Raw genomic sequence first — 18008 nt, 5'->3', positions numbered from 1 at the left:
CATCAGGCAGCCAGCTCACAGGGCACACATCTCAAAAATCCAAGGAGTTAGCCAACTGATGATCTGACATTACCTGCCAAACTTAGAGAAAAATGCTTCGAAGTTATAATGATTACATGTATGCTATGGCTTGTTATAGTCGACAAATTTGAATAAAAAATAAGAGCAGCAACAATCCAATTTATTGGTGCAAGACCTCAAATTCCCATTACGAAACAACAGTAACAAGCAACAACATGACAATCTACAAGCAACTGTTACGTTCATCCTGCATGATATTCAATAATCATTGCTACTTAAACAAAGGCTGTGAATTTCCTTATTCATAAGAATATCTTCTAAGAGCTATATTACACCACGATTTTTGGCAAAAGTTGGTACAAGTTTGATACCTCAGCCAGCCTGGCCAAGCCTCATCCTCTTTTTTTTTGTATATGCAAGGTCATTATAAACCATAGTTATTAATCAAGCTGCAATTGTTACAGCTACTGCCACAGATCCACCAGTCCACAAAAGCAATTTTCAGCAGATATGACTTCATCTTCAGCGGCGTATGTTTGGCTTTTGTGCTACATAATTTGCGTTTAGATGTTGAAGTACAATGTAAAAGATAATTGATGGCAGTCAACCTCAATATATAGAATACAATGACAACCTCAAACAAGCAGGCACGGGCCGCCGACAAACATGGCTTTCTCATTGCTGTTAAAGTGCCATCAGGAGACATTGGAACCCCACTGAAGCCTCGGGAAATGACCAGAGCCATGCACAATCTACTGCATCAACATCTGAAAAAAGTACATTTACCAGAACAATAGGGTGAAAGAGTGGCTATCAAATTTATCCTCCTCTCCTCTGAACAGCCAAATTGACGTCTCTCAAAGTGAAAACATATCAAAACCTTCGAGTGTTCTTCACATGCTCAAAAGTATTTCTAACATGTGGGAACCGATCAGCCCACCGATGGTACCCTGCAAGTGAACAAAGAAAAAAAAAACTGAAATACAATTATATTATTTGAACTAATATCCCAAAGGATTACAAGCAAAACCCATTCAATGCAGTATTCTCCATCAAACCCAGTCTGCACCAAGATCAACATTTTGAGTCAGATAATGAAGGCTATGTTAGTGAAGGAATGACCAAAATTCTCCATCAGCCACATATGCACTCCTCGAGTCCTATACATCCTTCTAGGATCATAATACTGGTTGTCCAATACAAAATAGACGGCAGTATGGGCAAAGCAAGGCCGGTTATTTTTGGTGTTGATGTTAGGTTAGGCATCCAGGGCAATAATGCAAATATGTGGAAGTCAAGGGGTATTTTGCTGTTAGGAGAGAACCATGTTCATCTCCATCTCACAACCTGTGTCCTGTGGAGAAGGGTCATAATGTGTGCACAAGTGCACACTGCGCACAGATGCAGGCAGGAGCAGTGCTGATGGATAGTTGCTGCTGTCCGGATATAGTGGCAGAGGAGGGCTTAGGCGTCGAATGAGAGGATGGGATGGAGAAAGAAAGTCATGGAATGGGATCCAAAACCGGCCATTCCTTGCCCCTGCAGGTGCTACTGACCAGTTTTGAGAGAGTTTGAGATCAGAAACGCCAACTTTACCAGAAGGTTCTGCTAGAGGCAGAGGGAGGAGAGAGGAGAGACGAGGCTGATTTTAGGGGAAAAGAATGCAGCCCAACAGGAGTTTGTTGGTGAGGTCGATATGCAAATGCCAAGTAAGAATAACACAGTGGTGGACCAGAACACTGGTGGTGCAGCAACAATGGATCAATAGAGCAGTGGAGTACACTCGCAGCCATAGAATGATAGTTTAAACTTTAACATAGTGGTGCAGCAGACTAGCAACAAATCAGTGCCATAGTTAAGCAGATCAGCAGAACATCAGTGCCCCATCCAAGCACATTGGCAGCAATGGCAGATTGATCGAGCAGCAAAATTGCACGTGGAAGAAGGAAGCGGGATCAGAGGGAGAGAAAGGTGGGAGAGGACGAAAGAGAGCAGAAACAGAGTGACAGTGGTCACCATGGGTCAATTGAAAGGGGTACATAGATGGTAGGAGCACGTGTCACAAGGCAACCATCAATTCATACAAGAATGCAGGTTGACTTCAGTTAAAATTTATTTAACTGAAAAACTGAAAAAACCCAACAATTGGTTGCAACCAGGTGCCTGCTAATTTCCCAAGATATTTTTAACTACCAACAGTAGTAATGAATTCTTACAATGGAATAGATAAGTACCACAAGAAAATTCATATCTCATTGGATGACAAGAAAAATCAAGAGAAAGTGGTATCTCCCATCAACCCAGTTAAAACCTAGTTCAATGTTTTGAGTCTGATAATAAAGGCTCTACAGTAACCAGGGTCAGAGATGGGTGGCCTATGGGCCTGATTTTATATTGTTTGGGGACAAGCTAATTGAAAATTTTGGATTTGCTCAGTCCTAGATTGGCTGGCCTCCAACCCTAGATATAACAGAAAATAAAGATTTGTAATTTTTAAAAAGAAATCCAGCTAATAGGCAAAGACAGCAGTTTCTTTGAACCTGCAGTAATTATCTGATGGAGGTCTACTTGGTCCTCTGCATTGTTGCTTGTCTCCCCCTGATTGCATTAAGTAGAATAAGTAAGCAGCTGTGAACACTGGCTAAACATCAAGATGTAAAATAAAAAATTAGCAAAGGAATAAGAACAACCTCATTCAAACATCTTACAAGGAGCCGAGATAAAATATCGATGCTACTTCTGTCAAATCCGGGACTGTTTAAAAGAGATTCCTCTGATGTTAAGTCAAATACCAAAGCGCAGATGCTTGAAGCCATCATGTCAATGAATGGATCATTGCTACTCTCTGTGGTTATGTTTGGAAGGATAAAAATATTGTTAGTGTATAATGTGTGTTGAAGAGGAAAAAACGAAGAAAGTAAATCCAAGTTCCAAATTTAAGCCAACTTGCAAGCATATGCATTTTTCAACATCAAAAGCAGAAATCTTCTTAGTAACTGCTTGTTTAAATATAATCAAGTATTGCATCATTTAAACAAGGCTACTTGTAACAATTTTAAAGACATAGTTACAACAGTTACATTGATAACTAAATTATTAGAAGAAAGCCAGTCAACATACTAGTGTTGTTAAAATATTCACATAAGCACAAATGGAGCAAGTGTATTTTCTTATTCCCCTAGTAAATACCAACATAGCACACATCAGGGATCCATGGCAGCATGTTTTCCTGTCCAGACTTTCTTTAAGAATTACTTCAATATATCTTCAGCGCATACAGAAGATTACACTACATTGTGATTGGCAACAGTTTCTAATGGATGAGAAGGTTTATTGGTCACAAAAATGATTACAAATGATGGCCAACAAACTCATTCAACTAGACATTCAAGAAACAAAGGTCATAACAATCTAAGATGTGGCTCAAACTGATGATTACAAGCGACATCAACGAGGAGATGGAAATCTCCAGATACATCAGATGTAATAATATGATGGAAAGGCAATGTAGAATCACAAAGCTAACATCATATAGGTGAATGTGGCTTGATATGTTGATGCATATGCTTCTATTTTTACTTCTGAGTCCTCAGCTTCTCTATTCATTATTACTTTCTACAAGTTTAGGGTAAAGCTCAAGGATGGATCCCTAGTTGTTTGGGGATTAAACAACTTAACCAATTGAGTAAGTTTCCAGTTCATCAACTAGCCTTAGTTCTCTGGCCCAAACCTATATTGAAGTTTCACTACAATTTTAAGCATAGCATTAACTTCTAGTTAAGAGCTGATCTCATTATCTTCATAAGCATTAGGAATCATACTTTGATTTGTAAACCTAACCATATGGATGAAATATAATGCTTGTACATTAAGGTTTGTATCTTTGCTTCTAAAGAATGGTTTGACAAAGCAATGCAGCACTCGAGCAACTTCTCATTTCTAACTAATTTTTGGTACCACTGGTCTTGTGAAGCCAGAAACGAGGAATGAGGAGAAAGTACCAGTCCACAAGGCTAATGCTTTTAACAGATGGATGAATTGAGAACCCTCCAGTTTAACCTGAAGTTCATTTCTCTGCATCAAAAAAAAAAAAAAAAAAAAATCCTTTGTTATAAATTATAACAGAGCATATGTGACATTGGAATTATTACAAACCCCCGGATAAAAATCAGAACTGTTTGACAGAGTGATACAACTTACGTTAAGTAGAAAGTTCAGGATTGTATCACATGCCAGGAATATTGGACCATTATCCTCCACCATCGTTCCATATCTTCCAATCATTTTCACAAGGCATTCTACCACCTGCTAAGCCAGAATCAGTACTTGTTTTCTTCACAAATGCTTATATTAATGAATTATATTCTATGATGCCATGCATTTCTCTAGGTCTATAATGGTAGGCATATAAATGGATTAGATATTAGTATCACAATCTGTAGAGCTTTTACTAATAAATCAATATAAAAATATGGCTAGCTTTAAAGAACATATACAATATACTATGCATTACCATTGTATGGGTACATGAAGTTACAGCAAGATATTTGAATGATATTACCTACTGCACTATAAAGAAATATAACACACCATATATGCATTTTTTTCTTATATAATATTAGACAACCATAAGGGAACCCATATACCCAATTCTACAAACCTATAATATCATGCTCGTTTTTTAAGTTCATGTTTAGTAACTGAATGATAATCTTTATTGCATATTCAGGCACTTATTTGTGAATGGATATTATGAATGACATGTTAGTGCAAACATATAATATTTGCAAGACGTTTTTGCTTATACAAGCTCAATATTGTCTGCACTCTGCAGAAAACTCTGACAAGGTATACATTTTACAGAGCACAGACCATTGAACATCACATAAAAATAAAACAGAGGGTAGAAATTGTATAATGATAATCACAGTCCTTGCCACCAAATCCTACATTGATAACAACAAGCATTCCTGGCAGCTCAAAGGGTAAGAACAAAGCATTTGCTAAGAAGATAGCAATCCTCACAGAATGATTCATATATAACCAGAATATCATCTGTACAAACAAATAACTTTATCAATAAGTTCACAAATCACAACCAAGCCAGCTTGCAGTAACGACATAACAAAATACAAAAAGAACAGAGAAACTAAAATATAACAAAGGTTACTTGCATATTGTCTTGGCTCATACAAGGTCGGTTTACAGAGAAAAATAAAATTTCAAATATTATCAATAAAAATATGCATAGACAAGCTTACAGCAATATGTCCTTCAAATGAAGCCAAGGCCTTGCATCCATCAACCTCCATGGTTATTTGACACAACATTGGAAGCAAGAAGCAGATGGAGTAAAAGGGGCTGTTATTTAGTAGTAATGCAAAGGAACCATCAGCATTGAATTACTTAATAGGGAAAGAAAAATGTTAGCCATTGCTCAACCACATTATAGTCAGAGACTGTGTGAGAAACCTTGATTCATTTTCACCTTCAATTGAGAGAATATATCCTAAGAGATCCCGAGTCTTTTCCTTGCATGCCAAGGGTGTTTCTGCAAGATAACTGGAATGGATATGATGATCAGGAAACCTATTTCACAATTCTAAAGATCGCCTATTGTGACAGAGATTAATACATAAAGGAACTTAATATCCAATTCCATTGAAGAAACAGTCCACAATATATTAAATGTCTGGTGCAATGTAGGATTAAACATGGTCACATAAGCACAGATCAGTAAAGGGGAAAAAAAACACCCCAACCAAAATAAGATCAAAACAGAATGATCACAACACAGAAATCAGTATGCACAAATAAAGCAGCTGTAACCAAATGGCAACAATGGAGCATTTCGGAATAGGGTTTGAAGTTTGAACTATTGCATGCATTTTCAAGAAAACAAACTCTACTAGCCTTACCTGGATATTGCTATAAAGTGGAAATTGTATGTTTAACATGCATTCTGTTTATGATTGCTTAAACTATAGTGCTCACAGGAAGATAATGATGCCTCTGACCAACAGCAGAATAGACATAAGGAGAAAATTTTGTAATGATTATTTTATTCATGCAAGAAGCTGAAACTGAAGCGACTAGAAATATACATATCTAGTTGAACAGTCCAAATGTTTAAGCTGCAAGATGGAATTAGTGGATCACATAGCAAGTCTATCGCACCTTCCAATTATTCGTACTGCAGCTAAAAGATCATCTCCTTTTCTCTGTCCGTGATCCTACAATGGAACAACCAATTTAAGAACTTATAATATAATGTTAAAAATGTCTAGCAAGGTCAAAATAATTACCTTGGAATCTTGTAAAAAATCAAGTACTAAATTTATTGTCTCATTGAGTCCAGCAATCGCCTTCGTCAAGGTCCTTTCATTGATGATAGGGTGACCTGAAAAAAATTGTACAACTTCTAAGAATTCTAGGAAAAATATTCACCAAAGAATTCAACTGAATCAAAAAAAAAAAAAAAACAATTTTTAATACATATATCATGTGAACATGGCTAAGAGTAAAATCTACCAGAAAATGAGCACAGAGGGATAGAATGATTACAGGAACTACTCAGAGTCTCAGACACATATTTTCCAGACATATTTTTGAAGCTGTTTCTTGTGTTTCCCTCCCAAACAGACACAGTTGTGCATCAATGGAATGTTCATCATCTATGCTTAACCACATTCATTGGACATATGAAAGCATTATGTTGTGCAACCTCCATATGGCATGAAAGGTTTACGGAATCAAAATTGCACCTTACACAAACTATCTATCAATTCTCATTTCTAACTTAGGATCTATCATAGTATTGCTATTGTGCTTATCAAGTAAATAACACAAATGTTAGGGTTGTCTAGTATCTACTATACATTTTGGAGCAGTAGTACCTTCTTTCTTTGCGAACCCCTGCAAGAATAGTCATCAAGCCAAGAGAAACTATGCAATGGACCTAACCTACTTTCAGTTGTTTAATTATTTTTTGATTAAACCAGTCGATTAATTTTATTAGATTTTTGGACTGTTTCCATAGATTAACATCTTAATATATGCCTTAAGGCATATCCAATGAACATAACCAATCAGCAATAATTTGAAGATATACAGAAGTTTACAAAGATTTTACCAAACTATATAGCATAACAGAAGCAATAACATGTATCATGATTGTATTAGCTCAAGTGATAGACATTACCGAGATTTCTTAGTCACTTTTCTTGATAAAATCTGGCAACCAGGTCCAGGTTTTCAATGAAAAATGTTTTATGGTCCCTTCTTTAACACTTGAATTTAACTATTTTCATTAGCATCCATGAATCGTATATGATGAAACTGCAACAGGATACCGTATAGTTTATACACACTTATGCGCGCTTGTGTATATATATTCATATGCATATACATATTTATGTGTAATAACATGTATACATATCTTGAACATTTTTTATACTAAGGGTGAGCCTTGGCGCAATAATAAGGTTGCTCTATTTGAGCTTGGAACATGGAAACAGCCTTTCGGCATGCAAGAGTAAGGTCGCGTACACCTAACCCTCCTTAGACCCTAGAATGGCGGGAGCCTCATGCACTGGGACACCTTTTAACATGCATATATATATATATATATATCAAGGTCCGGCGTACCGGTGGCGGCCCGAACCGGTCCGTACCGGCTCCGTACTGGTCCGTACCGGTTCTCCAACAATAAACTATCAGTACTGGATTCTACGCTGATCCGGTACCGGTCCCAGGCCGGCCGGTACGGACCGGCCCATACCGGCCGGTATGGATCGGCCCATACCGGCCGGTACGGACCGGTACGACAAACCATGATATATATAGTTATAGTTATAGTTATATATGATCGCATGTTTACATTTGTTGAATATATATAATTTAAAATGGATAAGGATCTATATGACCATACGATCAAGGTCTACAATCTCAATATCGGATATTGTACGGATACCTTATCGGTTTGGTATAGTACATGCCGGTATTGTACGATATGCACCCATACCGAACCAACCCTCTAACCATTTTTCTTACTTTTTATCTCGATACGAATTGGTATGCTTTGGTACACCTCGATACACCTCGGTACAAGACATGTACCAACCTAAACTTGAGTTTTGTACCAATTCCTACCACGTACGGTATGATACACCCCGTATCAAGCAGTACAGGGCGGTACGGCATTTCATGCATATGATGATCCAAGTTACAATTACCTAGGTTTCTAAGGCCTATATATCACCCAAGTGGTCAACGGTTCGTCAACCCAATGAACCCTCATAACATATGAGGATAAACTTTTCGTTGTTTGTTAAAATCAAGTGCTAAAGCATAACTTATGATAACTCGCATTGATGCAAGCAACCACCCATCCATAACACATGCACGTACAAATGCATTAGATATACTAGTTTTATTTTACCTTTCTATGACTTATAGTCTACTTACCAAAATCTGAAAAGCAAGCATACCCCTGCGAGCACTCTATCACCCACTCAACCAACATACCATATATAGTTGGAATTACATTTAATGTTCATAACTTTGTTCCAGTCAACCTCAACTAGACTGAGTTTAGGCATTGGAAGTCAAGAAAAATATGGGAGACATCATTCATAATATATTGTACAATTTGGGATCCTTGACTATTTAGCTTTGTGTTATGCACTAAAACTATCAAGAAAGATTAAATACAAAAAAAAAAAAGAGATCTTTGAAAATATTTAAAAATTTAATATATATCATCATATTTTTTGGTAAAAATAAAACAGATGACAAGCTAATGCCTGTGGAAGTATGAGAGCACATTTGTGTTGTTTTGGGACCTTTGAGTCTTTAGCTCTGGAGTTATGTGCTAAAACTATCAAACAAGATTAAACAAAAAGAAGATAATTTTTTAAAAAATAAAAAGTTACGTATATATCATCATATTGCTTGGTGAAACTATAACTCATAACAAACTGGTGCCTGTGGAAGTATGAGAGTACATTGCAAGATTTGTATATCATTAGCTTGAGGAATCTGATACAAAAACACCATCTAACAACATGTAAATGTCAATGTCAGACTGCAACTGCATTTACCTTGCTAGTCACAAGTCAGGAAAAGATAAACTACAGAACTGTGAACACATAATTAAAGAGTATTGCTAGTTAAAGTATTGTCATGCCGAAGAGAATGCTAGTTAAAATATATCTATGATTAAGACAATGGGTGTGAATGAAGAATACATGCAAACTATGTTCATGTAAATCTTCTTTACTTAACACATCACTGTGTTAAACTTACTCTCCTTTAAAGAAACATAAAGAAATTTATGTTTTCATGAAATAAATTGCAATATTTTACCCAAAACTGGATAATACATGGCCTAATTAAAATCATTTGTACTAGTTACATGATGAAACATGAGAAATGCTTTGACTACTACACCAGATAACTGGAACCTTTTCAATATAAAGGTGCTTTTATACAAGGACACACAAACACATATCTGTCATGAGCCTGCGCATTAAGAGAAACTACTAATAAGGTATAAGGCATGTGGTAAGCCATAATTGACCAATTGAACTACAGGGTTTATGTCACCGACAAACCCCAATTTACAGAACATAATTTTGCTTTTGACAATAACAATATAAAGCCACAATATGGACAACAAGCTTGCTAAAAAATATTTATAAAATATACCTTCTGCCCCACAAATATTTGAAATTAGTTTAATGATCTTCTCTATCAATGAAAATGATATAGCCAGATTTCTCTGCTTCTGGACAATGGTTTCAGCAGTATTTGAAGAACTTTTAGAAGCTTCATATTTCAAGTAGGCAAGTTCATTGAGAAGAACAGCGACTTCAATCCGTGAAGACTCAAGTACAAGTAACAAAAACCTATAAACAAGATAAAATAATAAAATATGAAGTAATTAAATAACCAGTGCAAAAGGTCTGCTCAAGAAACCATAAGTAGTGTTTACTTGTCAACTGGCAAAGGATCCTGGTCACCATTTTCATTCAATTTACTGCATTCCAGCAGCCAGTTTTCACCAACTATAGACATCATGGACTCAGCCAGAAGAAGCGCCTGAAGCTTTTCAGCAGACACTACACATTAGAAAATAATATCAAGTGACCAACAATGCACCCTTTTTGCAAAAATGACAATCAATTTCTATTTCATATGTTTTGTTAAAGAAATCATTGCTCACTAGACCTATGGTCTTCTATTTTGGAATTTTTTCTTCTTAAAGTTTTCAGCAGAACATTCAAATGACCCATACAACCTTCTTTAGATAAGTAATACCATATATAAGAATTACAAATTACATTTTGTTGCAGTAAAAAAAATTAACACCTCCATTGATGGAAAGAACAGTTTTATATGACAGTATAAAAAAGACTGGACCCCCAATAATATATAATGTCAAATGAATGGTTATCTCTGTGCTTAAAAAAAAAAAAGAATAGTTGTTCCTCTGCTAATTAAGTTTCATTCCAAACATGGAACTTGGGCTAGGCATGTAACATACCAACACGGTTTTGAAGGACCGTCATAATACCAATACGTATTTGAGCTGCCCAAATTTTGCTTTCCGTCGACCTTAGAGCACCATGAAGTAGCTTCATAAACAACAACCCAATGCAATACAATTAGACAATCATATGACAGCACTAGATATGCGAGATAACTGAGTTGATAGTAGATGGATGACAAAATATAGCAACGCGGTTGTGTTGAAATGAAACATTAAGGCAAGGTACCCTAGTAATATGTTTCAAGGAGAAAATTATGAACAAGAAAGGAAGTCTTCCTATGTCAGAAGACAACTGACAAGTAGCAGCAGCTTGCAGTTAGATTTAGGCCTCTCACTTGATTAAAACAACAATAACATTTAAAACAAATACGTTTACAGATAGACAGATGGTCCTTCGATCCAGTCAGATCAAATCAAATGCATAATATCCGAAATAGAAGTTCACACCAAATGGAAAATATCTTTGATTTTCTGTGATTTTGTTTTCCATTATCCTATAACAGAACCAAATTAGCAACATGACTCACATTGCAATAGTAAAGGCCAGAATGATGCAATACATGATCTTCATTTTTCTATTTTCCTCAACTTTTTAATTCTTCTACACCAAAGCAAAATGAGAAATACAAATCACTAGATGCAACAAAGTGCACTACTTATTGAAACACTCCAAAATTTTCACAGTTGCATGTAACGTGCAAAACTTATCAGATCTGAATAGCTAGATGTTAAACTTCCCAGGTAAAAAAGAAAGTGAATTATCACAGAACTAGAAAACAGAATATGGCTTGTCGTACACAGCAGAAGTATGAATTCCAAATGTATAATCTGTAAATTATATCCAAAAAGATCACTTGCAAATCAACATACAGTGTTATTTGAGGACAAAAGAGTAGTGAGTAGGTGCAACGCATCAAATTTGAAAGCATTTTGCAGGACAGCAAATTGTTTGGCAATAGAAGCCACCTGAATCACAAAATAAATTGTCAACTACAGATATAGATTTTTATATATATTTGATAAGAAACAACAGAATTAAAGATCATTCAAAAAATTAAGCAGATAAAAAGAATTTTTACATATGATCATGCGTACCATGCATGAGATGCCTGTTAGGTTTTCAGTATTCAACATGTCCACAGATAGCTTATTGACAACCAACTGCAGCAGTCGCATGGCAAGCTCCAAAGACCGAGAACCTTCGGAAATAAAAAAAAATTTAAGAAATGCAACGTTACTCACTGTATGGTATATAAAAGAGGAGCATTAGGTCAAGTAGGGCTACCCACCGTTCGAGCAACAAGGAAAGCACAAAGAACAGATTAGTTTCTAGCACCTAGTTCTGATGTTACAGACTAAATTTGCATGCAACTTAAAACTTAGTATTTGGAACTATCATGGAACCATATAACCATGGTCAACCATAGTTGGACCCACAGTTGACTAAAACCAATCAAGTATAGCATCTTTGCCCTCATTTAACAACTATTTGCAAGTTTTAGAAATAAATATCCATTATGAATGGCAATAGTCAAATAGGAAATAAGCCCTCTCATAAAACATGAGCTGACAAATGCATAAGCATTTTGAGTTAGAATGGACAATATCACTACATAAAACCATTAAACAACACTTTCAAACTTTCAATTCTATAAGCAACAAGTTTCTTTAACCTATATACTGCACTAATGTCATAGCAGTTATGCGCAAAAAACATTAAACAGAACTGTTAAACAAGTGTGACCTCACTTCATATGATCCACATTAATAACTTCATCTCCAGATTACTGTATTCAATATAGTGATTGGTTCAACAATTCCAGTAGTTTGATCTTTTCCACCCCTATGCCAAGCAAACTTAATCAATGGACATAACAGATACCAATTAAAAAGTTCCACAATGCAATTAATATGATTTTCATTATTGCCTCACTGTCTTCTTGAGATCATCGTTTTAAGTGCATAACCCACCAAATAAGACAAAAATCAGGAACAAATAAAGCAACAGAAATCCCTTGTTTCCAAAATATAAGAAATGTGCGGAGAGCATTTCGACCTCAGATCTTGGTAGGAAGGCAATGAAATGGAGCCAAAATTATGCATTACAGTCATAATATCCATGAAATCAATGCTAGATTAACCACCAACCAACATTTGCAACTACAACAACTAAAACAAAATGTTTGACTGCATATGCTAGCATATCTACCTTATAGAAAACTTAATGAATCTAATTTCAATTTCATTGCCATCCAAAAAATAAATTTATGGTCATGATTAGTTTACTATCAGCCATGGTCGGCGGAACTGTCCTGAACCACCCAGTACGAGGCATACCGAGCCGTACCAGTGGCAGATCGGGACAGTTCCGGCAACCAAAATAAAAAATCGGCGATGGAGCGGGAGAAGGAGAACGAAAGAGAGAAAAAGAGAGAGAGCAGAGGAGGGAGGGAGAGGGAAAGAAAGGAAAAGAGAAGAAGGTGGAGACTGGCCTGTAGAGGGCCGACGAGCCGTGCCGAGGAGGTCGGCCCTGTAGAGGAGGCGGAGGAGGGACTCCACTTACAGTTCCCCTGTTTCATTCGAAACAAGAGCCCCAGAGGGGCTTTGCCGGCCTCTACCACCCTCCTCTCTCCCTCCTCTTCTCTCTTTCTCTTTTTCTTTCTCCCACCCTCCCTACTATGGTGATACGGGCCCGGCACAGAACGGCACGGGAGCGTACCGACCCGTGCCACCAGGCAACCAATTCCGGCACAATAGCCCTTTCTATCATCAAAACTTTAAGATCCAAAAATTGATAAGGAAAAAGTTGGAAAATGTTAAAAATTAAAGAATAATATAAATGTCTTGATGGATAAACAACATTCAGCCAAGCTTTAAAGTTGTCATCTGAATATTTGCAGAAAATTATTAGCACAAGTCACCAAAAATTCTTAAAATCAAGTTGTCTATCAAGTCAGAAAATTTGAGAAAAAATTGCAAATGTTGAGGAGTAATTAAATAAGAATTTATTAAGCGAACTGTTTTGTCAATGAGGTTGTATCCAATATAACAAATCAAAGTGTTGCAATAAAACAAACACGGTAAACTATCAGCACATGATTGGTACAAGTTGCTTCTCAAAAAAAAAAAAAAAACCAAGAAAAAAAATTGATCAACTCAGGTTGCATAATCTCTAATTATGCAGCTATGTTTAGCCTCTACAAACCAAGATCACATAGGAACGTCCCAAACCCTCTATCAATGCAACACTTGCTTTAGCATTCTATCAATTATCAAGAACCAAAAAAAAATTATGAAAATGTACTAGAAGAAGCAATGAAATATGTGAAAGTAAATAAAGGGAGTTTTATAATAGAGAACTTGAATTTCATGATGTTTTGCTTTGTACAAGACAGAACTAGGACAGTCACTGTATAAAGACTTACTTTTAGAGAATATTTCTCTCCACCACGTATATCTTTGTATAAGTTAATTATCACTTTCATTTAACCATGATTATGTTTAACTCAGCAGAACTAAAGGGAGTTTTATAATAGAGAACTTGAGTTTCATAATGCTTTGCTTTGTACAAGACAGAACTAAGACAGTCAATGTATAAAGACTTACATTTAGAGAATATTTCTCTCCAGCACGTACATCTTTGTATAAGTTAATTATTACTTTCACTTGACCATGATAATGTTTAACTCAGCAGCGAAAACACTATGATATGAACTTCGCAAGGCCCTTTCACCCCAACGACAAAAAATAAGAAAGGAAAACATAAGTTTTGGTAAATACCATCAGTCAAAGTAGAGATATGTGGAGCTAGCATGTCCATTACTCTAGGCTCATAAAATTTTGTGATACTGTTTTCTGAAGCTGTTGCAACCAACAATAGATATTCATAGCATTCCTCAAAAATTGATGGGTCTGACCTGGATAAAAAGCCAAAACAAGTTTCCATACAAAGTAATAAGCAGAAGAAGTATAATTAAATAAAGACTAGAATTATGGTAGCAAAATATAAATTCAAGTTAAATTGCTAAGGGGGAAAACTGGGTTTGATACTTTTGACAGAACATATAGATTATCATATGCCTTCCATCTAAGCTCATATAGTCACATACTAGCATGTACTGGTGAATCTTGAAGTGTACATAGTCGTACAAGTTTGTGTCCACTTAATCTCACTGTTTGGAATAGCCTAATTTCTATTTAAGATGGTTTTGGATAACCACCTTATTGATTTTCCTTTTCACTGAGTGTTAATCAGTTTTCCAAGTGCCCACAAGATAAAAAAGCAGCCTCCAAAAGTCTAAGCATTGGGTCCTAACACACAAAGATATTTACATAAATACACATATATTTACACATGCAAATCATCAACATATAATGTCAAGGATTCTTGAGGTAAGTTGTTTAAGAATTCTTTGGGCATAGTTTATGTTGCTTGTGTTAAGACACCTAAATTAATAAATAGATGTGATAACTTTGTGTTAAAAGCATTCTGCCACTTTGTTTTAAGGTCCAACACATGAAACTAAAAATCTTTTTCACGGTACTCCAAAAAACATGGTGACAAGTGTTTAACACTTCTTGCTAATGTAAGCAGAATACCTTAAGGTGCAGTGCCAAGACATTTCATGTCATGTCCAAGTGTCCAAATGTGTCAACACTTTCAAAAACCAAAAAATGAAGTGTCCAGGTAACTGAAGTGTGCAGAATCTGATTTGTAAATCAGAGGCAGCAAAAATAAAAGAACCATTTTCTGTATGGGACCAAAGGCTTCAAGTAACACATTACTTTAGCTTCTTGCAATACTTCCATCATACGAGTTCTGTATGATAGTTGCAGAGTGCAGGCAAAACATATGATGTATTACATTGTAAAAATATTTGATGCCTCTTTATAGTTTCCACGACGAAATTTGAGCTTCTTTTCGTGGGCAAAAATATACCTATGTAATGGTAGTCCGTATGATCAGTTTTTACTTCAAATTATGCAATGCACATGTTAAACATCAATCAGCACAGATATCTATACTGATTTATGGTCCTATATTTCTAGAGATAAATTGTTAAAAAGCATGTTTATTTGTTCGACGCATGCCTACACCATAGTACAAAGAAATTAAGGCTAGTCTATGTTTGCTTTTTCTAGAAGAAAAGTGGTCAGGAATATGAACGAGCTAACAGAAGCTCAAGCAAGCTCCTTGCCCGAACAAACTTGCACTTTTCTTTTACAAATTCATTTAAGTTATGCAGCATTTGATAATAAAGTCAAGCATTCGTTTAACTTCCAAGAAATAGAATAAACATATCATATAAGCCTACCTTAATGACAATTATTTTTAAAATTGCACCTTATAGAATCAGGCAAATATGTTCTTACATATTACATAGTCTACTAGTCTAGTCATACAAAGAAAGAGAAAGATTGGTGTGGAACTATGAAAAAGGTTGAAAAATTCTAAACAAAAGTGGAAAGTCACTACTCACCAGAATGTGGCATAACTGACTCTAAACATAATAACAGCCAAGGATGATTGCATTAGGGCAATCATCTTGACATACAGTTTAGCACTACAAGTTGTACAGCACAACATTTACGAACAAAATCTAAGCACTGAAGTCAGGTCTAAATCCTCAAAGATCAGAAATTTTTTTTCCAAAATAATCAGTTTCCCGCTGAGACAAGAGAAGAGATCAAATAAACTTACGATTTTGATACGATTTCCGCCACAAGAGGAACTTTAGAGACCATTTCCTCTGATGAAGCAATCTCTGTTACCCGACAAAACCCCGCAAGAACAGTAAGAGCAAGCCGCAAATAAGCTTCCCGATCCTCGCCACCCTTAACACCCCCGGTTGCTTTGCCCATTCCTTTAATTGAATCCGTAAACCAACGAGTCACTCGAAGAAATCAAAAATATAAGTCCGGAGAAAAAACAAAAGATTTGCGAAAATTTACCAGTGAGCAGAAGACGGTCGAGGAATCGAGGGCCGACGGCTTGATAAACCTCGAGAATGGAGGCGTTGTCGTCCCCCTGACAGAACTTGGTGGCGAGGAGGAGACCGGCGAGCTTCTGCTCGTCCCGCTCTCCTCTCAGAAGCTTCAAGCAGTCGTCCAGAGAGGGACCAGCGGACACCTGAGGAATTAAAAGGGGAAGAAAAAAAAAAAAGATCAGAGCTTTTCTTGGAGGAAGAATCGAAGAGAGGAGGGAAGAATTCACCATGGAAGCGGAGGAGGACATCCCAGTAGCACTGCGAATGGACGAGGGCTTTGGGGGTCAAGAAGTGAGGATTTTTGCGAGCAGGACGGGCTACGAACGGATCGGATCTCTTACATCCGGATCCGACTCCGAATGGTGAACGGGAAGTATTTGTAGGAGATGGAATTATGTCTCCTTTATGATTGAAATAAAAATAAAACGAAGAATTTTTCCCTATTCATGATAAAGGTCGATCTCTTTTTTTTTTTTTTTTTTTTTTTTGCTGAAAAAAGAGGAGAAGGAGGGAGGAAGGGACAAGCCCACCCCCGCGTAGCAGCCCCGACCACTGGGCCCCCACCCCGCCAGGAGAATGTTCGATGCGGGTAGACCGAGTCGTGTGTTGGGCACCCCGACCTATTTTACTCATACCCTCCCCACCCGTGGGCCGGCTCAGTTATCCGACCCGACCCTCCGTGTGAGTACGTCACACCTGGCACCACCCAGGCTACCAGCCGACCAGTAGCGCTTCCAGACCCCGTGTCCAGGCATGGGGCATCCGGTCTCCGAATTTAATCGACGCCCGCACGTTTCGAACCTGGAACCACTTGGTTGGAAGCAAACACTCCGTTCCAACTGGGCTACCACCTTGGTGGTAAAGGTCGATCTCTTCGGTCTATTTTTTTTGCGCTTTGAATGGAGAAGATACCGACTCCACAATCTACAGACTACAGTACTTCCTCTCACACAATGCAGCGATCCATGACTTCTCTCATTGCACCGGTTTTCTAATAGGAGAAACGCAAGTGCTCAAATAATAAAAATTGACTAAGGGTTCGTTAGGTTGGAGAGGATTGGTAAAAATTATTTATCTTAAAAAATAATTATGAAGAAGAATAAATTTTATCATAATTAGTTGGTAGAAAAATTACTCTAAATAAGTAGCATCGAAAAAATTATTTTACATAAAAATATTGCCAAATTTTCAACAATGCTCTTGAATAAATAATTCAAATAATAATATTTTTTTTCGGTCCATTTGTTGGGCATTTATGGATCACTTATATAAATGTTGTCAACATTAGCTATATTGAATATTAGAATATATTTACATAAATTAATAAATTTTTTAAATTAATTATACATATATCAAAATATATATGTCTTGTTATAAATAAAATTTAGTATGTTTTGGTACATAAATAAATATATTAATTTGTAATACCTAGCCTAACTAATAAGTAA

The 18008-nt window shown here is 36.5% G+C and overlaps 1 protein-coding gene across 2 annotated transcripts; it reads right to left on the bottom strand.

The window, feature by feature from the left end:
• Nucleotides 1-245: 245 nt before the first annotated feature.
• On the bottom strand, nt 246-16887 carry LOC103724114 (neurochondrin family protein). 2 transcript variants are annotated; one of them, XM_089928359.1, is made up of 19 exons: nt 16788-16887; nt 16526-16703; nt 16275-16437; nt 14354-14490; nt 11669-11814; nt 11444-11539; nt 10568-10658; nt 10016-10142; nt 9730-9929; nt 6327-6421; nt 6199-6254; nt 5494-5583; nt 5283-5382; nt 4222-4326; nt 4023-4095; nt 2712-2866; nt 2562-2619; nt 902-971; nt 246-788 (listed from the first exon to the last, which is right to left on the bottom strand). In XM_089928359.1, exons 1-19 carry the CDS (start codon nt 16806-16808, stop codon nt 782-784), a joined length of 1968 nt encoding a protein of 655 aa, XP_089784485.1. In that variant the 5' UTR covers nt 16809-16887; the 3' UTR covers nt 246-781. The 2 variants fall into 2 exon arrangements, with proteins under 2 accessions (XP_089784485.1, XP_008813496.4); XM_008815274.6 differs by having other exon boundaries at nt 11669-11772.
• Nucleotides 16888-18008: the final 1121 nt, after the last annotated feature.

Source organism: Phoenix dactylifera, chromosome 18, assembly GCF_051530095.1.
Source record: "Phoenix dactylifera cultivar Ajwa chromosome 18, Ajwa_hap1_PhDact_Kaust_v1.1, whole genome shotgun sequence".
Classification (NCBI taxonomy): Eukaryota; Viridiplantae; Streptophyta; class Magnoliopsida; order Arecales; family Arecaceae; genus Phoenix; species Phoenix dactylifera.
The sequence above is the reverse complement of the archived record's forward strand: the minus strand, read 5'-3'. Positions and strand labels throughout refer to the sequence as shown.